This window comes from Mercenaria mercenaria, chromosome 1 (assembly GCF_021730395.1).
Source record: "Mercenaria mercenaria strain notata chromosome 1, MADL_Memer_1, whole genome shotgun sequence".
NCBI classification, from domain to species: Eukaryota; Metazoa; Mollusca; class Bivalvia; order Venerida; family Veneridae; genus Mercenaria; species Mercenaria mercenaria.
Genome location: NC_069361.1, coordinates 20,472,889 through 20,500,041, shown reverse-complemented (window position 1 = coordinate 20,500,041; position 27,153 = coordinate 20,472,889). Strand labels below are relative to the sequence as shown.

Genomic DNA, 27,153 nt, shown 5'->3' with positions numbered 1-27,153 from the left:
ACATTTATTGAGCATAGTTTTATCTCTTGTTCTGTCACAGTATTACTTTCTTGCTTAGAATGCAAGTTGCCCTCTGTATCCTGCTAGAATTCATTTCCTTCCTGTTCAACTTCATAAACTTAAAAGTTGTGCTGCTTCATTATCATTTTGGTGGTTTTCTGATTCTGACAAAACTTTGTCATATGTAATTTGTTGATATTCAACATCACTTTCATTGTCAGAGTATTGGCTTTGGGGTATTCTCTATGTTTTTGGTTTCTATGTAAGTGTCTATTGGGGACTTTGCTGGTCTTTTGCCAGAATGATTATAACTTTTATCATCTGCATCTACCATATGAGCTAGGGGTTGATATCTGTTTGCAACTGGGGTACTTATGTTTGCACTGTCTTGTGCTGTGTATCTAGGTATAGGAGTTTGGTACTGTCTATTTGTAGATTTTCCATAGTACACCTTTCTATGACTATATTCTTTTTGTTTAGGTTGTTGTGTAGGGTTTCTTCTATTGTAATGTATGCCCTCATTTCTATCAGTATTTCTTAGGACTGAATCTTTGTCTGGTATATACCTTTCATTTTCTATAAACAATTTATCTCTTACCAGTTTTACCTTTTGGCCCTCTTTTGCCTCTCTCAGTTTAGGGTATAACAACTTTCTGCGATTTTCAATTTCTTTTGGGAATTGTTCTTTTACACCAAACTTTGTTTCTTTTAGTGTCTCTGGGGCTGTATGTTTAATGAGGTCTCTATCTTTGTCATCTTTGAATAATGCAATAATTGGGCGTGGCTTTCATTGATCTCTTCTTCTCCTTCCAAGTCTGTGTTCTCTTTGGAATTTTATTGTTTGCTTTATATTCATTTTCTCATTAATAAATTCATGTAGTGTTTGTTCAGTATTTTCATGTTATCCTTCTTGTAGTTCAGCTTTTTTTATATTATAGAATATCAGGTTTTCTTGCATACTTCTACACTGCAGATTCTTTAAGCTCCTGTATGTTTGTTTCAAGTCTATTCATCTGTTTCTGTAAGGCCTCTACTTTATTTTTTAATTGTGTTTGTTCAAAAGATGTGTTTTTTTATACAAATCACTTACAAGTTCTATGCTGTCTTGGTAACCACCAATTTGTTTTCCATAAGTTTTCATATTTTCATCAAGCTTACTTACTTTTTGGTCAACCCTTGACACTGAGTTTTTGATAGCATTTGTATCTTGTACCTGACTTTCTATAACATTTACTCTTGCATTCTGTGATCTAATTGTATCTTCTAAACTCTGCCACTGATCCCACTGTCTCTGTAACTGGGTTTCTATTCCATTTAGTCTAACATACAGCCTTGTTTCTAATCCTTGTAGAATGTGAACCCAAGGGGGCATTTCATTTGGATCTTGTTGAATTAAGAGGGGTGCTTGCTGTTGAATAGGTATTTGTGTCTGTGTTTGTGAATAATTCAAATTACTTATGTTGGTACTTTGTCCACTATGTCGACGACTGTGTGATCAGGGATGCAACGTCATCACCAAGCAAAAATGAAATGAAAGTAAATCCCGGGTTTTAAGATAACTTTTTCATAAATAAATGAATGAATAGACATGTCTTAACTACTTGAGAAGCAGTTGGTAACAACAATTTATAATAAGCATGATGCAGAAAAGGAAAGAAACTGATTTAACAATACTAAATAGGTAATAATACAGTTTTCAAAGATGTGAAAATAGGTAAAGTTGAATTTACATCAAGAAGGAAACACTTATGATCTGTTACTCATAGCTTCTTTTGCTAAACTTGCACAGATTTTTAGCCTTGATTAATTTCTAAAATGAAGCGTCCTTGTATTTTAGTAGTTGCTGCATCTGCTTGGCTGTACGAGATCCGTAGTAGGCGGAATTATAAATTTCCATTAATTTTGTACCTTTTCATTATCTATTTGAATCTCCCTTATAACATGAACATAGTTTTTAATCGTTGAACTATAAATGCATTTTTAATCAACACGAATACCGGTCCAATAAATATACTTTCTTTGAAATGACAAGAACATGTGTTCGGAAGTCATGTTAAAATTAATGAATGTTTGAAAAATATGTATATAATGATTCAGGTATTTTTTATACATTTGTAATAGAGTTCCGCTTAAGTCAATGCTAAAAGACATAGTTGGTGTTTCATTTTCCATTTCTTTCGCATTATTCAGACTCGGTCAAACCGGGGGTACTGTTATTTTCTCGGTTGCAGTCTATGCTTGCTTAAGAAGAATCTTTTCAAAGATTATGAAGTAAATAACTGATATAAAATATTCTTATTATAATAATTCACATTATGTACATATGTATTTTAACCGTTCGCTTTATGTGCATAATATCTGATTACTGTGCAGGTTTCAGTCGAATAAAACTCCGTAATTACCTTATCACTGTTTTGTTTGCAAAGTTATTTTGTACACCGGATTTTAAATGTGCTTATAACAATGATAATTATTTATATTTCAGATAACATGTACTTATCTAGATTTGTACACAGAAAAACAGTTCCAGTAAGTATACATTTTAGAATTTATATTAGCGCATCTATGACCAATATCAATTGTTAAACACACCAGAACCTGTAAATGATGCTGAATTGAATTTCTTCCATGCAGAAATCTATGATTTGTACAGGAAAAATATATAATAAAAATGCATAAATTATTTCAGATGTAGAGCCATACAAAAATGTTGCGGGTCGCGATGCTGCGACGATGAGAACTTGGATACATATCTCATCTGGTTCGTTTTGATAAATGTTGATAGTAGTTCACAATTTAAACTTAGTGTAACTTTCAAATTGCATGAACCAAAGATTCCTTAAAACGGAAAGTTTATGGTTGGTATAGGGTAAATTACAGGATTAATAGTGTACTGTCACTGACAAATCTATGTCTGCTTTACTGTTAGTGCTATAATTTTGCGAATGACCTGAAAACACTGTGTATGAGACGAATCCGTTCTTTTCTAAAGACAAGCAAAATTAAGGTTCACAGTGTTAACAATATCGTACACCTGTTACAAAGAAATGGAGGTCAATATTTGTTATATCTCTTCCTTTGTTAAATAATTAATGATTGTGTTGCAGGGGCGGTGTAGTACTGCTTGTTTTGGTACTTTTGATCAGTGTATGTTGCTGGTATATCATGAATGGACGTAAGAGAAGTAGAGGTACATGCAATTGTCTTATTAGTACAAATTAAATATTTATTCATTTCATGCAGATAAATATATAGGCCTCAAATATTTCCCCATTTCGTGTGAAGGAAGCGTTGTTCTACAATTAAACTAAAGCGCACATAAACACCAAACTCGAAATAAGTGCCACCTACTTGCCATGCTCTATGTTTTCATGAATTCAGGAAAACGAACATATAGAGGAACTACGCCTTATCACGTTTTACATATTGAACCATTTGCAATAATGTCCGAGTGCCAGAATTGCACAAAATGAAGTTTATCATTGTTTTAGCAGATTTTTCTTGCGAAGTTTTGTCATTAGAGACTGCCATTTACCAAATGATTGTTCCCCTTTTAAGACGATGTACATGTTTTTGTCATCGTTACATTCTGTATATCCATCGAGTTACATGCTGGAAACATTTGCAATACGTATTTTTTTGAGTTTTTATGAATAAAACTAAAACATGTACATAATCTTGTCGAAGTTAAGGCCCACTTTTATTGTGCAAATAGAATGATTTGATATTTTTCATTCTAAATAATACAATATTCAAAGTCCTAACAAAATATAGGAAAACCAGGAAGAATTAAACCTTAAAATGGAACTTATTAAGGGTTGTAGATATTCAATATATCATAGCTGGATCTTACTGTTTAATTTAAAGAGTCGCTTACAAATACATTGTTGTGTAATCATATAGTAAATGTTTCATTTTTTCAGATATTCTTGGTACACAGAAGCAACGCGTTAGCAACATGCTTTCAGCAAATCAAAACCCCAATGAATGTATTGTAACCATTCAAGTTGACGATGTTGAGAAGAGTAAGAGTACCAAGACCGCACTGTTACCAAGGAACTTCTCAAGCATCTCATTCACAGAATCGCTGTTCAAGCTTCCAAACAGTAAAATAGAGAAATGCATTGCTGGTTCCCATGATCAGCAACCACTGCTTGATGATTTCCACTGGGATGGCAACCCCAAAAGTGTGACGTCTGAAAGTCACATGAATACATAATAAATGACCCATGTGTGATACAATAACATTTACTCAAGAGCGCTGACAAATTGTCAGCAATTTACGTTTTCTTTGCTTGTGGTGATGTGTATTTTCTTGTTTTCTTTTTAGCATGTAAGCAGAGGATCAGAGATCAATATAATATCAATTTTACTAATTCATCTTGTGATGCGCTTAAATATTTGTTCATAGATTGAGACATTTTGCTAAATGCAAAGTTAGTGTAAGTGAAATCTTACTTTATTATTGTTTCAATTAATACAATCACTAATCACAGGCACGTTTGCTTTAGTGGTGTCAGGGTATATGATTCTTCAATGGATAGCTCTATATCATTTTTGTTAAATTTTGCTTTGTCTATCAATTTCAATCACACATACAACAACACAGTTATCTTTAAAACTCACTTTTTAATATGAAAACTTTCAATAATACAAGTATGTCATATACTTTGGTAATTTGATGAACTTGCAAATCAATCTCCTTGCTTTTGTTATATTTAAGGTACTATCTCCATAAATGTATAAACTGTGTGGAAACCGTTTCATTACGGATTATTTTATATTTATTCTGAGTTGCGGTTTTCGTCTTTATAAAGGTCTAATATGACACTCATCGTTTCAATGCCTGTGTAGTTATGATATCTGACTACAATACATGTTAGTTTGTTGTATAATATGAAAACTCGTATTGACTTGCCCATATGCTCTTATCCTATCTAACCGGCTAACTATATCTTCATATCGTATAGAAAACATCAAATGGTTTGATACATATGATATATGAGACACATGATAGATATTCAGGGATGAAAAGTTTCAAAAAAAATATTATGACGATATATTACGTACAAGAACTCCATTCAGAGCTTAACTTAGAAAATATCTGTATTTTGTATGTTTCTCTTTAAACTGACACTTTGTCTCTTGCAGAGTTAACCCTGACAATTTTCATGACCGATATGTAACACTTGATAAAACCTACCGGAAAATAGAAGGAGTACATCAAAATTGGGTCATATATCTAAAAACATAGAGACTTGAGATCAATCGAGCATTTCATCAATAACGTGAAATGTATCTATTTATAAATTCCAATATTTGGTTTTGTGCTTAAAAGTAATATATTAGCATTTGTTTTGTTTTAAAGTGTGTTTTTGAGCTTTAACGTTAAAGTATATTACAGGTTTAAAAGATTATATGACTGTTATAATGTAAAATTCATATTTTTGAGGCATTGCTACAATTAAAATACAGATTAAACATAAGAGAAAAAAAGACTTGCTAGGGACCTCTACCGTAAAAAAACATTTCTTGAGTTAGTAAAATTGCCATGGTGAAACGTTGATAAAGCTTTAAAATTACTTAACACAATGAAATACCAATACTTGAAAATAGGTAAATGTGGAACACCACAGATCAACAAATACGACATAAACGAAAATGTTGCAGGGTCGGTTTGACTGAGCCATTTCTTTGTTCCGCACCCACGCCCCACTAGGAGATGGCACCAAACGATACAACTGCTTATTAATGATTACGTCTAATGTTTGTTTTTATTGTGTTTTAGACAATAAGTTCATGGCACTGTCAGTTCAACATTTTTATGGGCGTACTATAAACTCCCAACGAGAACTCTTTCATTAGTTATAGGGATATAGCAATATTCAAAGATAATCAATTCCAGTTCGTATCGGTACATGAGTTTCTTGAAAAATGACACAAAAATATTAATACATTTGATATACGTTGCTTTCAAAAAAGGAGTATCTCTGAGCACTAAGCATTTTAATACACCATGTTTTGTCTAGTTATTGTATATACAATCTTTCTATTTGTGGCTATCTCAATGTCATGTCTGTGGCTAGATAACATATATGTCAGGTGCTGATGTGTACAAATAGCAGAAACACTATATCTTAACTGTGTTAATTAAACCGGCTTAAACGCTTCAGATTTCGCAATAAATTTTTATTATAAAAACAAGTTGCTGTCTCGATTTATTCAGTATTTCAATAATAAAGGTTTCAGGTTTGAAAATAACGTAGGTATCAAATACAATAGACACATGCAGCCATTCTGAAAAGTTGTAAACTGTATCTAGCTGCAGGGAAAAATACAAACACTAAAACGTTTTAAACTATTGATGTTTGGGTTTTTTCAGCTCGAAGGTTACTTGTTGAAAATGTAACAATTGTTTTATTGCATTAAACGTTTTAGATGTTCATAGTTACAGCATGGATAAAATATGTACAAACATGTTTGCATAGATTTTGTTACAATGAAATTATGTTATAATTGTTCAATATGTTCTGTCATACATAGAGTCAAATAAACATTGGTTTGCTGTGAAAGTTTCTTGTTATTTTTGTGAAACATTTTGCAATATCTGGATATATATTAGAATATTAACAATAAAAGCATGCATGCTATGGACGGGCGGAACCGCAAACACATATGCGATTGAGTGAAATAAATACATTTCGCGCATTTTAACCAAGACACGTAATATTTTACAATGATGATATGATCTGTCTGAAATATAGAATGTGTTTATTCACTTTACGACCTAATATAACTAAACATAATCATAAGAAATTGTTTCTCAATGAAATACATTCATAACAAACTATTTTCATTTTATTTCAAAAAATGAAAAAACAAAAAGAATGATAGTGAGCAATCAATTAAAAGACTGAGACAAAATCCGAAGTGCTAACTAAAAGATTTTGTCGAATGAGTACATAACAATGCGTGTATAGACATACAATATTACACTTGTCTTAGCTGACTATACACAATATAACAATAATAGGAAGAATGGTTTATTCAAACACATTGCTATTTAGACCTATTTTAACAGTCATTAGTATTGGTTAGTTGCAATAAAAAAAACTTTACCTTAAATTGGAAGACACATACACCATGCCCGTATGATAAGTAAACAAAAATGTCTCGAATTCCTTCATCAAAGGCATAGTCAATGACCCTGCTGTATCTGTTCTTTTATAAACACATTTTCAATGTTTAGTCAAATCATACGATACTGTCATATAAAACTGAACTATATGAAAACAATTATTTCTACATTTAGGAAATATTTGCATATTGTAACGAAGATATAAATAGGTATGCAATGTCTGAAAAGGTATTTCTTTTCAATATAAAACACATTTGGTCTGATAATTTGAAAATGCCGAAACGAAACAAGGCTGTAAAGTTAGAGAGACATACATCATGCTCAGATAGAAACATTATGATTAAGAGAAAACAGTTTCAGTGTTGTTTTCATATTAATTTCTAAGGGAAAAGCGTAGCGTCCAAATACAGCTGGAAAATTACCTTGACTCAAAATCGTACGAAGTTTCTTCTCATAGAATTGTCTTCTAATTGATATTAAGCTTAAAACAAAATCTGAATAACGATAGTAAAATTTAGCAAAATATTTACGTTATTTATAAAACTTAGCCTTACTTAAACGTAGATTACGTTCATTGAAAGCCTCAACATGACTACACGCTCTGGCAAACCAAATTAACTGAGAAATATATATTCTATTAGATGTCGGGGCACATCCCCATCCAAATTGAGGAAATCAACAATAAAGAAGCCATATTTTACCTGATCTTCAAGATACTATTCGGTCAGAATGTCTGTCTTCATCTAAAACACAGTCAAAATAGGTTCACTAGGTAAAATCGTAGAGAAACCTTGTAAACACTCAAAAAGCCAAATTGTCTGCCTTATTTGTAAGAAACATAGTCAGAACCTTTGTCCTTATCATATATACTTAGGTAAATTTTGAAAATGATTTATATGGAACTAAAATCTTGAAAGCATTGTAAGTGCTCCGAATTTGGTCTTGATGACAACAATAAAACTTCATAATATAATGTCAAAAACTAAGACACTAGGTCAAATCATATAAAACCGTATCATCATGCTAAGGGCCAATTCTTTAGCTTAAATGAATTCTAATGACTTTTCCGTATTGGGTCACCTTGGCATCCAGGTCTCTCGGTCAAATAAAAGATAATGGTTAACATTGGAAATGACATTGAATACTTTAAATGATTCTAAAAGAAACCTTTTTGATCTGGTTTCGTTCTTGATAGAATTGTGTCCTTTCATGATAAAGTTTTTTATGCTTTATATTAAAGGATAAACAGTCATGGTCAGATGAGCGGCCGAGGACCGCCATGACGCTCTTGCTCTTATTGCATAACACTTTACGTTTTTTGCTGTACAAATCAAAATAGACGCGCAGTAAACTTTTAATAAATCTTGCCAAAATAAATGTCACTAAAACTATTCAGCAATGTTCAACGACAGCCAATTTTTAGTTCGTCGCAATAAACGTATCGTTCAGGTTTCTTTTAAAACAAAATAAAACTTTGTCAAGTATTTGATAAGTGTTTGGATCGTTTTAGTAAAATGATGTGATTACATGCTTTTAATATCACTGTTTACACATATTGTACACTCAGTTAAAGTTAGGCTGGTCTGCTTTTTCTGATAAAAAGGTGGATTTTAAAATCATGAAAGACTAACAATTTTACCGAGAGGCGTGATTCAGTAGCATAGAGAGAAAGTGGGTGTTCCTTATTTGTAGCCCCGCCTTAAACACACAGACATACACAAATCTCAATTAAGATACATATCAATCATTGGCTAATATTGTGATGTCATGACATTGAAGATCGCGTAACTCCCTTAAGCGGGCACGAGGCGGTTAATACTCAATGTTACTCCTCAGTGACTTACCATACACAGGTACAATAAATACGGCAATTATGATTTGCCAATGTATAAGATTTCAAGTGTCCTTGCAATAATGCACCTGATAATATTACCAATAATAATGTATTTACCTTGTCTAGCCTCAAAACATTCATTATAAAATAACAGGTCATTGCTTAAATGATAAACATGGCCTTAATCTATTGATTTATAATATTTTCTTCTAGAAAAAGTGTTTATGTAATAATTCCTTGAACTGCATTGTGAAAGTAATGTTTGTTATAGTTATTTTAGTTTTTTTACTTTAAAGAAATGTCAGTAAGCATGACTGTAATTGTTATACATAAACGTGTTATTTTACCTATGTTACGTAGTTATGTACTGTCTCAAAGACGGAATAAGCAATTTCACAAGGAAATTTCTTTTGATAAAGAGTTTAACTTTTGTGTCAGTTATAAAATAATTTAAAACAAAATGAAAAGTGGGGAGACTGAATTACCTGAAGATAGTTCTAGTGATGAGGATTTCGTTGATCCTTGGCATGTAGCCAGCAAATCTGCAACAGGGATTGACTATGATAAACTCATAAGTATGTCGTATTATTGTTTGACATACAGAAATTATGTTTTTGCTCAAATATTTAAAATAAAATATTTATATTGAATTGCATAGCTGGTGTAGTTAATAGCATTACTTCAGTTTTTTTTTAAATAAACAAATCACAATTGTGATGCGTGCATATATTCATAAACAATGCATACAGAATTCATACTTACTATGTAAAAGTCATTTTGCAATCCATTCTATTCAATGTCTTGATACATTCCGGTGATGTGAATTTTATTTAAGATGTTCTTGCCTGTCTCATTGACGTTGATATTTAATGACTAAGTATATAAGTATCTTACACATTCACGTCATAATATGACGTTAAATTTTAATTACGATATCAATATGCACACTTGTAGCTTATTTTTTCCCCTTTGGAAAATCAGAAATCACTTCTCGAAAACCTGCAAACAAAGTTATATTATTGTTTTGGATAATATTAAAAATGGTATTTTAGCAAAATTTGGCAGTCAGAAAATTGATGATAAATTGATCACGAAAATAGAGAATTTGACAGGAAAACGAGCACATCATCTTCTACGGCGGGGTGTATTCTTTTCCATGAGGTAAGACATCAGAAAAATCCAATAACATTTTATGATTTTATTTCTATATTTTGGTACAAGCTATATTATATGAATACAAAATCAAATGATAAAGACAATAAATCGAGCTTCCGCCGATTTTTATGTCGTTATGACAAAAATGGAATTATAACGAACGTGTGAAGTGCTTACATTCACAATATAACTATGACAAAATTATTTCAAGATTTTCGAAAATTTAATATATTTCAATACCATTCATCAATACCATTGAATATTACGGAACCATCTAAGACTCTGTTTAATTTACTTGTTTGCTTATTAATTAAATCTTGTGAGATTGAAATGTGTTTTATAAGTATAACATATATTTTGTTTGGTAGAGACATGCATGGAATTCTGACATTGTACGAACAAAAGCAACCATTCTACTTGTACACAGGCCGGGGACCATCTTCAGAGGCAATGCATCTTGGGCATTTAATTCCTTTCATATTTACAAAGTACGTTAACATTGGTATTATAGTGCATTAATTTCAAAACAAATATATGTGTAACAGTCACAGTATTTCATAGAGATCCCTTAGAAAAATTCTTCAAATGTATGTCACGTGACAAACTTCTGAAGATGAAAAGACATGTTTTTTTTCTAAATACTGTCTTATGTGACGCTTTTCAAACAATTTAAATATTTCGCTTTCCTCAGTCAGGGTCTTTAGAAATGAATTTTGAGTAACCCTGCACCAAATGATATACAAAAAGTTAGTAATTTAAATTTATGTACCTGTTATAAGGGTTAATACTTTAGATTTAGATTTAGACTTTTCCTCATCATTTGCTAAACCCATGTTATCAATTTTCTCTAAATACCCTAACATAGTACCACTTAGATTAGTAAACAAACTGTAGGAAATGAAAACAGTTGTCATCATTTTAGGTGGTGATGAAAAATTCATATGGAATGATATAACCGTAGAGGAGGCTAATAGATATGCTCATGAAAATGCAAAGGATATAATTGCTTTAGGATTTGACATCAATAAGACATTCAAGACATAGTGATATAGAATATATAAGGTGAGTATATTATGGCATATAACAACTGAATGCGTCTATAAGATCAGTTATGTGTATTGACGATAAGGGTTTTAAATGTTAAATAAGCGATTTAATTTCATTTAAATGGATTATCATACGCAATATTGATGTAGGAATGAAAGCAATACCATTTCACACTTATATAAAATATAGATAAAAAGACTTTTTCACAAATTTCTTGGTAGTCGTTTAATTCGTTATTTCTCTACTGTTATTGTTATATTATTTTACTACGATTATCATCATCATCATCATCACCACCATTTCATTTAATAAAATCTTTATCATATTGTTATAAATGCCATCTTTATTACAAAAATAATATAAAACCATATATTAAAAGTTATCGTTTAGCATCATCAAAATAATAATTTCTATTGTGTGATTTCTTTTATTCATATCAGCTCAACTAAAATAAATAAAAAATACTAACATCTCTTAATATATATTTTAACAAAACCTGTCCTTTGAGCCATGTTCAACGGAAAGCAATCGCGGTATTATTGAGTCCTAACGATCTTTTGGGCCTTTGAATGTGGCTAGGGACAATGTACTTATGCAATGTTGAATAATAGTATCAATATCTGAAATGCGCTACTCTTGACAATTTGTCATGAAATATGAAATATAACACACATTACCTCTTTTTGCTTCATTTCATTTGAAAAGTATTTTTTGTGTGTTCATATTAAAGCTACCTGTAAGTCCGCTTACCGGTATTGTTATTTGAATGTATTGTTTCTAATGTACATGCTAAAACGCACATAGAATTCTAATAATTTTTGAAACATCTGAAAAAAAAGTTTGAGCAACATATTTCTGAATCAGGTACATGTGTATGAATGTATTGTAATTAATAACAATAAAATAAAAGTAATAATAATAATGCTGATAATAATAATAATAATAATTATCATTATTATTTTCTGAATCACCATAATTGGTGTTGTTATTATTATTGTAATAGTGATTCATAATGTAATGATAATAATAATAATGAAATAATAATGATATAGATATAACATTAATAATCTTGATAATGATAATAGTATTGATAATTAATAATATAATGATAATGACTATTATAATGATATTTAAAACCATTTCAATATTACTTCTGTTATCATTATTATCAACATCATCATCACCAATATTTTCTTTGAAAAATATTGCATTACTAATCAAAGACATGTTTTTTTCACGTTTTAGCTCTTGTCCCGAATTTTATATGAACATATGTAAGGTGCAAAATTTAGTCACATATAGCCAGGTGAAGGGTATATTTGGTTTTGACGTCAGTGACAGTATTGGAAAGATCAGTTTTCCGGCAATTCAAGCTGCACCTAGCTTTAGTTCTTCATTTCCAAGATGATTTTAAAAGGAAGAATGATATCCCTTGTCTGATTCCCTGTGCAATAGACCAGGTGTGTACATTTATATCAATTGCCAGTTAACCGAAATTTAAGTTACGCACGTAAATGTACAATTTGATTTTGTTCAATCTTCAATACTTATCAGTGCTTTTAGAATCACTCTGTGGTAAATCTCGGGAAAAAACAAACAATTATTAGCGTGTTTCCTTTCAGAAGATGGTAAATCTCCGACAAGAGAGAGAAAACTCTTCAAATTAAAACTTGAAAGCATTTGTTTTTCGTAGTATTTTAAAGATATGAAGATGGCAGGACTTTGAAAGGGTTGACCACCAAAAGGAATAGAACAAAAACAAGTTAGTTTAAATAAAGTGTTTCATTTCAATAATAAATATAAGTAGATTATTTATATTGCAGGATCCCTATTTCAGAATGACAAGGGATGTTGCCCAAAACCTTGGAGGAGTCAAACCAGCAGTTATCCATTTGACATTTGTGCCAGCATTGCAAGGTGTACAAACTAAAATGAGTGCTAGTGACCCAAATGCGTCCATTTTTCTAACAAATACAGACGACGAAATAAGAATTAAGGTGCGTTTAGTTCTGAAGTAGTGAACAGTTGTAATGTTTTAAAAGTATAGGTTATCATGAAATATTTTGTTTCATCCTAAAATGCATGGTGTAAATGGTCATACATACTTTTATTGAACAATTTCATGTCAAATATATAATATATTAACGACAAATGTATTGTATCATTCGAATAACAGTCTAACGTAATATTCTTGCAGCAAATTTTAATATTCTAGATTAAAAGATACGCAGATTGAGACGGAGGTATAAATATGAAAGATGAACAAAAGAAAAAGGGCAGCTACCTTACAGACATATCATATCAGTACTTAACATACTTAATGCAAGATGATGATAAATTTACACAGATTGAAAGGGTAATTGATACTTTCAAATTAGACTTTAGGTGGTTATCATGTACACTGGCATCAGATCAGAAAGAAAATGTCACTGTACATGTTATACCCTACCCCTAGATAGATTATAAGCCATGGTCATGAACGGGAAAATATATTAACCCATTTCAGTCGCGCATTACTCATCTAAAATACGTAGTTCGGTAAATGTGTACTATGGATATTGAGCAAGTGGTAATTTATCTTCCGTTGTTAACCGGTCATATTCCTTCAACAGTTCTCATCTCAGAGAAACAACGCGTAGTTTATAGTTTTACCAACGTTACAGAAAAAATATGGATAAACTTCCTTAATGGAGTTCCGGTCTAGATTACAAACTCGTTCTGATTGGCTGATGTGAAAATGTATGTCAGTCGTCGTTTAACTACACGTGTACGCTATAATGTGTATATGCAGCATACATGTGCATTGTGAATTAGATAAACAATACAAATGCGTACCAATGTATGGCTTCAAATTCAAAATCATTTCTACGATGAATTTCATTCATCATTTCGAGTTTTATTGTATAACTGTGAATATTTTTTATTCTGTTTTCGTTTGTTTACATTTCGCCTAAATTCATGACCTGGTTCTTACAGTGTACCTGAGGGTAGGGTATAATATGTATTTCCTTACTGGTCTGGTGCCAGTGATCATGTACACAATAATTAAGATAGGAATCATTAATCTCGATACTTATTACTTAACTGTTAAACATATTAAATTTGAAATGTAAATATGTGTAACATGTGGTAGTACAATTCGATTTTAAATTACATGTCTTGTGCAGTTTGATTACTATCAGTGATGTAATTAATGTAATTTTCATTTTGATACCACTCTCCTTACCTGAATGTCTTGACCTTTCGTTACTAATAATTAATCTAAATATGAACCCTTTTATACTTGTATTGAAGAGGTTTTGACGTTTTCTTTTGTGCCAGAGATTGTTAATAAGCTTTTAACTTAAGAGCCTGTGTATAAGATTGCGTTGCTGTTCTGGAATACAATGTATTATGCCGATTTAATCAATTTTATTTGTTTGCAGGATTATGCATGTGGCGTATTGACACGAGAACAGTTGCAGGAGATATTAATAAAATTGCTTCAGAAGATTATTGGAAAACACAGACAGAATCGAGCATTAGTCACAACAGAAATGGTCAAACAATACATGACCCGAAGAAACCTAGAATGTTCAATAGTTATATAACAAACAGACTTGTTAACTTGTTTCTAAATGATACAAATAATTTGATATATATATATGTGTGTGTGTGCTTGAAACGCGTGTATATTACTTGTTGCAAATTTTGTTGATGTTAATCTGGTATCCATAAAGACTATTCATAAGATAGTTTTATAACTTCCTAAATTATTTATACTATATGAAAGCACTGGTGTTAGTCTATTATAAATAAAGCCATATTGTTTCGAAGAGGTTGTTCGAGGTTGTTTAAATAAAAGTTGTGAACGAGATTGGTTGAATTATATCTGGAATATGATTGCCGTGTTCATTTAATATGTCCGTCTGATAATGTTTCTTATTCTGTTTGAACAGATGTTGACTGATTTTTATGAATATGAAATTTCCTGCGCATGTACTGGGTCTGTGCACAACAGGGCTTTTGGAACTTAAGAAATGGTGCGTACAACTCGTTTGAAGCTTTGGTTCTTTCTTCAACAAGTTGTCATTCTTTCCTAAGCTTTAGTTTGCTGTTTATCCGCCTTTGAGGTTCGAAATAATATTGTATTACCCAAGTTTATATATTTTGTGATGCTTTTGCCACATTGCAGCCATTACGCATTTTTCGCTCTTTGGTAAAAAGCTAGGATACCAAATTTGCACAAACATTCGATTATTTTATGTGTATAGTCAGCAATTTTATGAACACCTCCGGATAAAATGCCAACTGTTGCAGCTACTTTTGGCAACTGTATATTTTGAGTCTGCTGCTACAATGGCTGCTACAGCAGCGATGTTTTGAGAGGATGCTGATGTTTTAGGGCGTCCTACACGAGGTAGATCTTGGACACTAGATTCTCCCTTACGCACCTATGAACCGTGACTTAGGATTCGGATGAATCACCGTAAGCAGTGTAAAATTCTTGCACAGCCTGATTGCTGGTATATTGAGAACAGTGCATTTTCATGTAAGACCTTATTTCATTCCTACCTGGATCCTCCTTGCTTACGACAAAATGACGTCAGTGTTAACGAATTTGGTGTGTTAAAACGCTTTTAACTAAGCTGAAACAAAATCGATTGTGTTGAAATTTTTAACGTACATGGCTATTGAAACAGTCTTTAAAACATCATGCTCTTGTAGTAATAGCTTTTTTTCTGAATTTCTCTCGTAAGGTTTGAAAAGGTAAAAATTTGTTTCTGTACGCAATTTGTTTTATAAGACAAATACTGATACAGATACAAGTTTTATTTAAAGTCAGAAATACACCAATATTGGTTTCCCAATAAGAAGGCGCAAGTAATCTACGCAGTAAAACAAGTCATTGATACAGGTACAAGTTTTATACACCAGGATTGGTTTCCCAATAAGATAACGCAAGTAATCTGCGCAGTAAAACAAGTTATTGTTCTTAATACTTGCATATAATATGCATGTTTTCATTGTATTTTACACCACAACCAAAGTTAACATTCATCTATGTCAAATATGTGAAGTACTTTGAAAACGTCCATGCTGTTATTTGTTTATCAGCCTTGTTATCTAATGTAGGAGTTACAATCTAGGCACTGAATTCTCTTGTAATATTATGCATTAAGGTCACTTAAATATAATTTCCTCTATGTAAATGGTATACAAAAATGCACCACAGACGTATGCACGGATATTTTGCTAAAACGTTAGTTTATGATCTCTTTAACCAGTGTTAGAAAGGTAAACTGCGATATCAGTATGTAACTAAATGAAAACAATACGTTACAGAGAGAGAAAAAAGTCTTTTTAACAATAATGTTTACACCTGTTGTCAGTCACTGCGTAGAAGAGGAAATTAAAGGATTGTGAAAAGAATTTAAAATCAAAGGACTGAAAGTACTGGAGGATCGATTGTCTTTGAACACCACAGATTTTGACGATTAGCATCGATTTATCAATTAACATTAGCTATTTGACATTGTCGGAACCGGCTACCTAAGCACTGCCTTCTCCGCATGTAAAAATATGACTGTTTTATACATACTCCTAGTCAATTATTTTTCGAAACATATAACTTATTAGCCTCTGATCTGTTATACGTAAGCTATACTCTGTGTACATATGATGCCTCTAATCTCATATCGTAAAATGATGTCAGACCATTATAGTTTTGCTCACTGGTTTTAAGTCGGACCGATATCATGTCTAGGCCGGTATCAAACCGTCTATCCGTCACTGGGGATACTCCGTCTTTTACGCAGTTCACAGTAATTGACAAAAACTCATCAACGTTGAAATCGGCATGCCAAATAGCTTACGTTTATTACATTTAAGTTTCAATTCTTTTCGACATCTGGCCAATACTTGACCTTTGTTGTTTTTGATATGTTTAGCATATATGAATGGTTAGGTACTGAGGGGATTTTTACACACATAACACTTTGCCGATTAGTGGTCATATTTTTATATCGGGCAGACATAGCGCTTACTCGCCAGTATTCCGACTGCTGTCAATCCGGTATAGGCATGCAAACTGAGTGACACACCTATGAATCATTTGTGAATTAGGCGCGGAGAAAAATCAATAGTAAAGTGTAACATGCTGTTCAAAGTGAACCAACGTGTAATGTTCCTAGCGCCGTCATTTCATTACTGTATCAACATTTTGATGGAATACATGTACATTTGTATTTAACATCTATAAAATGGAGCAAATATTTCTCATTCACAAATATTTACAACTCACAACGTAGCATGCATTTCCACTACCGTCCATAAGCAGGCTCAATCTAACCGAGCTTGCAACATTTTCGTTTTCGTTGTGTTGAGCGACCTGTGGAGTTTCCACTTTTTCTATTTTATTATCACAGCAGCGTTGTTTGTGCCGTATGGCGGCCGTTCAATCAGGGCTGTTATATTTCGATCTTCTCAGATCGTTCAGCACGACGTTTATGTCGTGTTATTGGTACTGTTTAGTTTCTCAGCATGAACATTTCGCCTGGGTGGTTCCAATACTCCCGCTTTCACAGCTTTGATTATTGTATAATCCCTTGGATATGGTGCCTGCTTCTTAATTTTGTCTTCTGGCAGTTCCTATGATATGCAGGCTTCATAACCTCAGATCCCCTTTCTAAATTCCAGTTTGTTTAGTTCTGCCCATTGTTTTCTCGTTTAGGGCAAACCCATTATTTTAACTGGGGACCATACGTCGCTTTTAATGGAATTACACACTAGTGTAGCATTGAAGGTTCCATGTGCACCGCCGTATGAACACATCAGCGAATGTCTGGACATTTCTTTTTTGTACTTTTAGCGTGTGTAAATGTTGAGTTCTGCTAGAGGGCGTGGACGGTAGCATGCATTTCCACTAGCGAGCCTGCAACATTTTCGTTTTTGTTGTGTTGAGGGACCTGTGGAGTTTCCACTTTTTATATTTTCCCATGTGTCGCTATGCTATGCTACTATAATCGTAAATTTATTAGCCAGAATCAAAATTGTCGTAAATATATAAGCCAATAAATTTATTTATATCTTCGACGTTTGTCCGGTGACCTAGTTTTCGCGCATTAATATGTTACTGCAGTCAGGACCAAAAACAACAGATATGTATTTTATACCGACTGAAAAATACGTTAAAATTGACGTTCGACAGCTAAAAATACCGTCGTGGCAAAATAATTATATTTTGATGGTTAAAGAAATGTACGGCACGGAACTACATGTATTTGTTTGTACTTACGGCACTACTTTTGTTCGGTCTGCTGTAAGGAAATTTCTACTTGTTAACTTTTGATCGATTTTGAGAGATAATCGATCCAAAAACAGGAACACGCACTTCAAATCCAATTGACGTTTGAATATTGAAAAAATTATTTTAAAATCAAAGTAATGATTTATTTTAAGAAGACTGATTTTATCTAACTTGCTTTCTGTTTCGTATCTAAGTTTTACCCGAAACCAAAAGTACGACTATTGAGTTTCAAGTAGTTTTAACGTCGACAACTTGCATTCACTTAAGTTATAAGAAAATGGCTGAACGAGTGGAAAGTGGAAAAGCAGAGTTAGAAGTTCAAGAGGATGTTGTTGATCCGTGGAACGTTGTCAGCAAGTCTGCAACCGGGATAGACTATGACAAACTCATAAGTATATTTTTTTGCTACTAGTAAATATTGGGTATAAATTTAAAGATTGCTAAAATATGAATGAAATAAAAGCAATGTTGATAACATGTATGAATGAAATAAAGAGAGACAATGCTTTGGTACGTTCAGTGGCAAAGCAGTACTGTTTTAAACCGGTTTATGGTGCACACCTATTCTCACTCAAGCGATTGTGTATTATATAAATGTAATATTCCAAACATTTTTGAAAATGGCGATGTAGATACAATGATTTTAAGACAAAGATAAGTTATTATTTTTGTTTAGGTATGATAAGTAGTTTATTCATCCGCCTGTTATTCTTCACTTACAGAATAATAACATTGTAATTCATGTTTAGTCAAAAAATAAAACTTAGGTACCACCTTGAAACTGCAATAAACTGTAACATGGTTATAATTCATTTAATAAATTTCGGTTATAAAGGTAAGTCCATTTTCTAAACTGTTTCAGATTTAGGAAAGAAATATAAAGGGAAAATTAAATTTGGTCAGAAAAGTGTGAGTAACTTACGGACAAAAGTCACTACTAGCAGATAATTCAGAAACACCGAATGCCATAACGTAATTGTTACAGTAATAGGTGCAGTATCAACTCAATCTGACTAAAGTACATATCCTATTACGCTACGCATAGGATCTGAGAACGACCTATTCATGGCCTCGTTCTGATGACCCTTTCGCTAGCCAATCAGAGCCTAGCTTACAACATTTTGCAAATCTACCTGTAGCCTTGACTTTTAATATTTACAATTCTGATGTCGTATTGTGTCAGATGACCGGTTAGCTCAGTCGGTAGGCCACTTGCTTTGTAAGCGGGGGGTCCCGGGTTCGAGCCCTGAAATAACTGCATATTTTTCTTACTCTTTGGCATTCGAACAAGTCGTCTGATTGGTTAAATTAAAAATCGCAATACTGGAAATCCAAAATATACAGAAGACGTATGTGAATGGGTCGTTCTCAGATCTTCGTTTAGAAGATCAAGTACTTCAGTCAGATTGGTATCAACTAATAATGTTTGAATAATAATAATAATAACAATAATAATAATAATAACAACTTTATTTAAAGAGGATAACATATTTGGCTATAGCCAGTCTAACATATGGTCCTCTAACATAATAATGTAAGAATCATCCTAATATATACAATGAATTAAAAGACATGAATAAAAATAATGTATTATGAACAAATTAATTATTAGTGGCATAAACAGTTTGTAGTACAATGAACAGAGATTAAGATAATATAAAATCATGTACAGGTGGTTTTAAAATAAACGTTATTTGTAATCCGCACACTAAAACCCCAAAAACTCATTTGTGAGAAAAGTACGGGAAAGCGTTGGATTACATTTAAGGAAATTATATTGTTTTTATGTCGCATATATAATAACAGATATAGACTAAAGTAAACATAATAACACGTGATATAAAAATGCGAACATTGCAAGGCTGTTACTCTTATTGATATGACATGAAGGGAGATGAAAATGAATAAGAAAGAAAAAACGAAAAATAACAAAAAAATATATTAAAAAAGGAAGAAAATTAAGAAAGAAAAGAATAAGAATGAAAGCAGTGCCACTAAGTAAAGTAAGTTGAAAAACACATCAAGAGAAGATTTGTAGTGAATAATGAATATATATTTTTATGAATGTATATAAGAATGTTTTTCGTGAAACTTAAAATGTCTGAGAACTTATGCGTGCGAAGAATGAACAGTTAACACCCATGAATGATATTGTGAATGGTGGTGGTCAGAGAATGCACAAATCAGGAAATAAGGAAACAAACGGCCGTAATAGCACCCTTCCCCTGAGGCATGTAATGTAAATATTATGAGATTTATCGCAATGCCATTTATGCAAACATAGTTATCAACATTGTCTACATGTTCTTCATATTCAAATGTACATAATGTTTTCTTTGTTAGATAACCTTTGTGCTGTAAACTATGAGTGATATCCAGCTTCATTTCGTTCAAGATTACATCAAAAGAGTACTAGAACTTCTTTTCGTCATAGAACATGCAATACAACTAAAGTATTTTATGTATGACTTTTGAATAGCGTGCCTATAGAGTTAATGAATAGTTGATATATTTTAACAGCGAAATTTGGCAGTACAAAAATTGACGATGAGCTCATAAAACGAATGGAGAAAGCCACTGGGAAACACGTGCATCATTTGTTGCGGAGAGGTGTTTTCTTCTCAATGCGGTACGAGCAAGTTTCACCTTATCATTATATGCAAAAAAGAACAAACGAGTAAAGTAGTCATTTGCGCGTTTTTGTTTAATTAAATACGGTTGGTAATATCATCACTAACTTACGAATCGTGAACTTTCGGACTTTGCATAGTTCAGTAGTTAAAAATACTCTTACTGTATGCAAACAAAAATATTACAAACTAAGTAAAAATCAGTTAAATTTTGTTCTTTATTCTTTATTTTACAGAGACATGCATGAAATTCTTACTCTGTATGAACAAAAGCAACCATTTTTCCTCTACACTGGTCGTGGACCATCTTCAGAAGCAATGCATCTTGGACATCTTATTCCATTCATCTTCACGAAGTAAGTGATAAACTACCATCCCATACCCTTAACATCCAATCTTGAATGTTTCCACTGGTACGTTCTTCACGGTGAAAACACTTTGTCCTTATACTTAAGAAAAATGAAGACAAAACATCCACCTGACAGCATCAAATGTTTCATTCTTATATGCAAATCTGTATATCATAAAATCATCCTAATTCTTTAAATCAGATCTAATATAGTGGTTTCTTTTGAGTTACACTAAACATGTACATGTTGAGCTCGGGTTGTAATACGTGTAAATACAGAATCCATTGAATGAATGAACAAAAATAAAGCAAAAGTGAGCCACCCACGATTTTATTTATTGTTTTTTTTTTGAAAATTTAGCCACTGATTGTACGTAAATATATTGGGAATGATTTCGGTTATATTATAAGAAAAGGTCAATATACGGTTCGGGTATGCTTTAAAAATTTCTGACCATAATTGCTACCTTGTACCATAATGGCCAGACGGTTTATCATAGGTGTGCCATTATGACAGAAGGCAGACCTCCTTGCATAAGTCCTCTTAATAAACAGAAGTACTATACGGAAAGATTCATGAGCTTTAAATACATCAGTACACTTCTATAGAATCTGTCACTGACGGAAATGGAAATAGCGTTTGAAACTCAGCTCCTATACGTAATAATCAACAACCTAGGATTTAACAAAATATGACGCGCTTGATAAGGGTTGTATTTTGAATATATTTTATGGTATTTGAAAGTAATGTAATGTAATGTATTTATTTATTTATTTATTTATTTATTACTTAATTCGTGTAAATACAGAATCTATTGCATGCATTTTCAAAAACTAAAACGTTAATGAATGTAATGGAGAACCGCGATTTTTTTAAAAATCTTTTAGAAAATTAAGCTACTTTTAGCAAAATCGTTACCAATTTTTATTCATTTCCAAAATAGGCGCTTTAAAAACATGCTTTTGATGGATTACAACAAGACAAATTAACGGTCAATTATTCCGAAAGGGTGGAGTCACCGAAAATATACCGGACTGATTACGATACAGGAAGCGATTTCTTTTTTTCAACACGTCAGCGTTTTCAATCACGTCAATACGATATACGATAGTGCTTAGCAACAATCATTTTATAATTTCAATTTGTAGATGGCTACAGGATACTTTTGACGTGCCTTTGGTGATACAGATGACTGATGATGAAAAATTTCTATGGAAAGATATGACAATAGAGGAAGCTAACAGGCTAGCCCATGAGAACACAAAGGACATTATTGCTCTTGGCTTTGACGTTGAGAAAACATTCATATTCAGCGATGTTGAATATATCGGGTATGTACTGCAATTGATCATTTATAGGTATATCAGTTTGCTGTACTGTTTGTTTTTCTTTTCTAATTTTCGGGATAAAGGTTAAACAAACATGATAGAAAAAGAAAAGTTATACTTTGAGAATTGTTTTTAGTATAAAATTAAGAAATAAATGTTGTTACTTTCATATAAATACCTCACGCCTACTTTTTGTAATGACAGGTCATGTCCAGAATTTTACATGAACATGTGCAGAATTCAGAAGCTGGTTACATTCAGCCAGGCAAAGGCGATATTTGGTTTTGCTCCTAGTGACAGTATTGGAAAGATTGCATTTCCAGCTATACAAGCAGCTCCAAGTTTCAGCTCTTCGTTCCCAAAGATCTTTAACGGCAAAGTAGATGTTCCGTGCCTTATTCCATGCGCCATAGACCAAGTACGATTTCCATTTATTGGTTAAATTATAATCATAGCTATTGTTTTCAATTAATAATGTTATCAGTCTTTAACAATGGTTATGACTGTCTGTTATGTGGTAAAATCAATGAAGAGAGATTTCTTGTTGATTACAAGCAGTCTTATTTCAGGACCCCTACTTTAGAATGACAAGAGACGTAGCTCCTAGAATGGGATGTTTGAAACCTGCTCTGATTCACTCAACATTCTTTCCTGCACTGCAAGGAGCTCAAAGTAAAATGAGTGCCAGTGACCCAACCTCTTCAATTTTTCTGACAGACACGGACGAAGAAATCGAAAATAAGGTAACCATACGCTTTCAACTGTAAATTCATTCTGAATGTTTCGTTTTTGCAAATATGTCTAAAGATGCCGAAAACTTTGTTAAATAGACCTTTCGACTCGTTTGTTTGATAATTAGATTAAGTTTGTATTCTATGCTTCCAAAGGATCCTCATATAGATTTTACAAAATGAAACAACTCTGTCATCCAATGAAAGTAATTAATCTGTATATTTTTATATTATTTAAGATAAAGCGATATGCATACTCTGGAGGTGGCGCTACAATAGAAGAACACAAGCAAAAGGGAGGCAACTGTGACACAGATGTTTCTTATCAATATCTCACCTTTTTCTTGGAAGATGATGAAAAATTAGCAACAATTAAACAGGTAATACATACTAGTACTAAAAAGTATTTTAGAATGTTGTCTTTACGATATTTTCAAACTTTATTTCACAGAAAACGTCTAAATATTTGAAATATAATCTAAATAGCATTTATGCTGAATTTTGACATAAATGGTATTGTCGGTTAAAGGGGGGTAATAGTTGTTATTATTCTATGTCATTTGATTCAGTATAGACTGATGAAAGAACAAATGACATTGGTTTTGTTATTTTAGTGCATGTTAACAAATACCTCCAAATGATTCTTCCAGGAATATTCAAACGGTACACTGACGACAGGAAAACTGAAGGAAGAATTGATTACAGTATTACAGCGGCTTGTAGGTGATCACAGAAGAAATCGAGAACATGTCACTGATGAAATGGTGAAAAAGTTCATGACACCGAGAAAGCTCAACTTTCAGTATTGACGGCATAAATAAACCAATTCATCATTACTACAAAGACTTCATATAAAATTATCAAATGATATAAAAAGCCGTTACATATGAATATTGTTATGTTACTTTTAATTGACTGAGACATTGAATAACATTTTTCAATTTGCCATTGCTGAATGTATGTAGTAGATCATTCAAGTATAAGTATTTAAACATTCATGATTTAACTAAATGTTTTAACTGAAAAAGCTTGGTTTTGTACACAAAGCTATTAACCAATTATATCTAAAATGTAAATTGGTATTTAATGATATAATTAACAAAAATCAATGTCGAACAAAATAAATACTAACCGGTAAGTTTATGTGATAAATATGCATGTACAGTACAACCTCTCCAGAGCGACCCTCTCTTAAGCAAAAGCCTCTCTTTAACAAAATCATCAAAATTTCCCTAAGCTGAAATATATACTATCAAATTTACCTCTCCAGAACAACAACCTCTGCATAACAGTCAATAGTTGTATCTCCCAAAGGATGTCGCCCTACAGATGTTGCACTGTATTTAATTCGTGGATATAGTATAAAGTTGTTTTATATACCCACATGATTTAACAGATCAAAAGTTTTACAGTGTAAAATTTGATTGTACTCTGTTTTATTACTTCGTTGCATACAGATAAAATTCAGCAAATAAATCAATAGGCTCGTTCGCTTGCTATTTCGTTTAGCTAAAGTGGGTTGAAAAAAGCAGAATTCCAAGATATTCAAGGCTTATACATAAGATGTGTCAAAGATATTCGAGCCATAGACACGATTTTACAGTGTAGAATTAAATGAATATGTTCACAAATGTAAAATAAATGTGTTTTTCTATCACAGAAAAAATGTGTATGTGCGTGTGCGAATGTGTGTGTCAACATTTATATAGATAATCGATTTCGGAAGTAACACTGATTGTTATTTAAACAAAACCGTCCTGGATACTACACCCTATCGAGCGAAATATTTTATTCGAAACTAGTTAGAATTTGTGCAGACGCATGTAAACCTGTTTAAAAAAAATGATAAAGATAAAACTTCCTGAAGTGTTTTGTTTCATTAAACCAGACGTTATTTATTCTACTTTGTACTTGAAATTGTAATAACTTAAATATGCTGGCATTAAAAAACGTGCTTGACTTAAAAATCGTTTGATTTCATTTTAACCTGTCTGGGTCATATGATATCAGTAAAACAGTAATGCAACCAAGGATCAAGCCATTTTTCAAACAAGGAAAGGGAAAATGTACTCAAAATCCTTTTTAAAACATACCCGATATAACGCATTCCTCTGTGTTGCATTTGTTGCATTTAATTAAATAAGTTGTATGAACTTAAAGACTGCTTGATATAAATCATAATAAATAATTGGTGTGTCAATTATTACAATTTTTCGTTTTTTGTATTGTTTATCTACCAAAATAAATACGTATGTAAAACAAATTAAGAATGTAAAATAAGAGTGTTAGAGATTCAGCTGGAGGGGATTACTTTTATTTACACTGTCACGTGTCTTTGGAACATGGTGGGGGTAAGAGTGAGGTTGGGTGCGCACCATAAACCGGTTTAAGCTCCCCAGTGGTGTTTTTGCCACTGACCGTTCCAAGGCGGTGCCCCACTGTGTTCCTTTGTTTGTATGTTTTGTCCTAATGTGTTGGCTTTGTGTGTGTGTGCGTGTATGTGTATGTGTTTGTGGTGTACGCGTCTGCGTGTTGAGGGTTTCGTTTTGGGGAGGCTGCGTTTTTGGTACGTGGCATTCCCTGTTTGATATTTGTCTTTGTTTTTTACTGAATAAAAGATATTGTTCAATTCCTTCGAAAGCTGGACGATAGCCTACTCTGAATACCAAAAACTATGAATTGTAAAATTCGGCCCATTTTCCCTGGCCGATAAAAAATGTAAACAATTTTATCAGTAAAATATCATTTCCATTTGGAAACAATGAACTGTTTTATACATTAAGAGTCAATAATGTCATATAATTACCAATATTTCGTTTTAATTGTAATATGAATATGAATTTTATAAGCTGATAATTTCATAAGCGAAGGCTGATACCACAGAATACACAGAAATGACCAAATAAGACGTTGGAAAATACAAACTATTTATTTTCAATATTATACATGGCATGGTTTTGTGAAACTGTATAAAGTAATGAACCACTCTGCCTGCCCTTATAATGTAACACCCGTGAAAAGTCTGTGGGTCAACTTCTTAAAACCAGAATTCTCTTAAAACCAGACTTTCGACTTCGACAGGGACTAGTGGTCACTGATTGAAATTTTATATAACAAACATTGCTCTCCTGCACATGCAAAACAAGCAAAACTACACTTGAGCTCACAAGTATTTTATTATAGACCTTAAGAACTGCCAGGTTTTCATTAAATGGCTATAATCAATTTGATTGTCTGATAAGGAGATAAAACAAGCTATTTCATATAACCAACCCAATAACCTTTTCTACTTTACATAAAAGCGTCAAAATTTTCAATGTCCTGTTTCGCATTGCAATCCTTGCATGAGATACGTGCCGTAACTTAGCGACAATTCATTAAAAGGTGACTGGTGACAGTCTTCGTTCAAATTTATATTTTGTTATGTTTTGCAAAACCGCTTTATTAAAATATTCCTCAAACTTATCTCGTGCTTTTAATACAGGTTTCTCTTCTTTTCAATTTCCGTCTTTAAATTTCATTTGAACACATGCTGTCTTTCTCTAATTCCTAGTGTAAACAAAATGACATACAACATTCATATGATCAAAAATATGTTTGTTGACAAGACACGCAGACAAATATAACCTCTCTCATTTAGATAAATCTACAA

General features: G+C 32.3%; 2 protein-coding genes and 1 pseudogene across 3 annotated transcripts in view; all 3 read left to right on the top strand.

Moving 5' to 3' along the window:
* Positions 1–6,572, top strand: part of LOC123544844 (uncharacterized) — a 30,951-nt gene extending 24,379 nt beyond the window's left edge. Inside the window, exons 2-5 of one of the 2 annotated variants that reach the window (XM_045330916.2) lie at positions 2,486–2,529; positions 2,690–2,761; positions 3,108–3,190; positions 3,924–6,572. In XM_045330916.2, coding sequence (XP_045186851.2) covers positions 2,486–2,529; positions 2,690–2,761; positions 3,108–3,190; positions 3,924–4,219 — 495 coding nt within the window. In that variant the 3' untranslated portion in view covers positions 4,220–6,572. The remainder of the gene's footprint in view (positions 1–2,485; positions 2,530–2,689; positions 2,762–3,107; positions 3,191–3,923) is intronic. The other variant, XM_053541670.1, reaches the window with a different exon arrangement.
* Positions 6,573–9,127: 2,555 nt separating this feature from the next.
* Positions 9,128–15,030, top strand: LOC128556460 (tryptophan--tRNA ligase, cytoplasmic-like; annotated as a pseudogene).
* Positions 15,031–18,656: 3,626 nt separating this feature from the next.
* Positions 18,657–25,710, top strand: LOC128556449 (tryptophan--tRNA ligase, cytoplasmic-like). The gene is made up of 8 exons (XM_053541643.1): positions 18,657–18,854; positions 20,983–21,091; positions 21,329–21,448; positions 22,591–22,773; positions 22,975–23,188; positions 23,340–23,513; positions 23,741–23,881; positions 24,152–25,710. The coding sequence occupies exons 1-8, from the start codon at positions 18,740–18,742 to the stop codon at positions 24,308–24,310; spliced, it is 1,215 nt and encodes a 404-aa protein (XP_053397618.1). The 5' UTR covers positions 18,657–18,739; the 3' UTR covers positions 24,311–25,710.
* Positions 25,711–27,153: the final 1,443 nt, after the last annotated feature.

Bases quoted from the DNA above. Each gene is read 5' to 3' on its own strand.
- LOC128556449 (XM_053541643.1), top strand. From the start codon at position 18,740: ATGGCTGAACGAGTGGAAAGTGGAAAAGCAGAGTTAGAAGTTCAAGAG. The intron at 18,855-20,982 runs GTATATTTTTTT...ATATTTTAACAG, and splicing joins AGACTATGACAAACTCATAA to CGAAATTTGGCAGTACAAAA. The intron at 23,514-23,740 runs GTAACCATACGC...ATATTATTTAAG, and splicing joins ACGAAGAAATCGAAAATAAG to ATAAAGCGATATGCATACTC.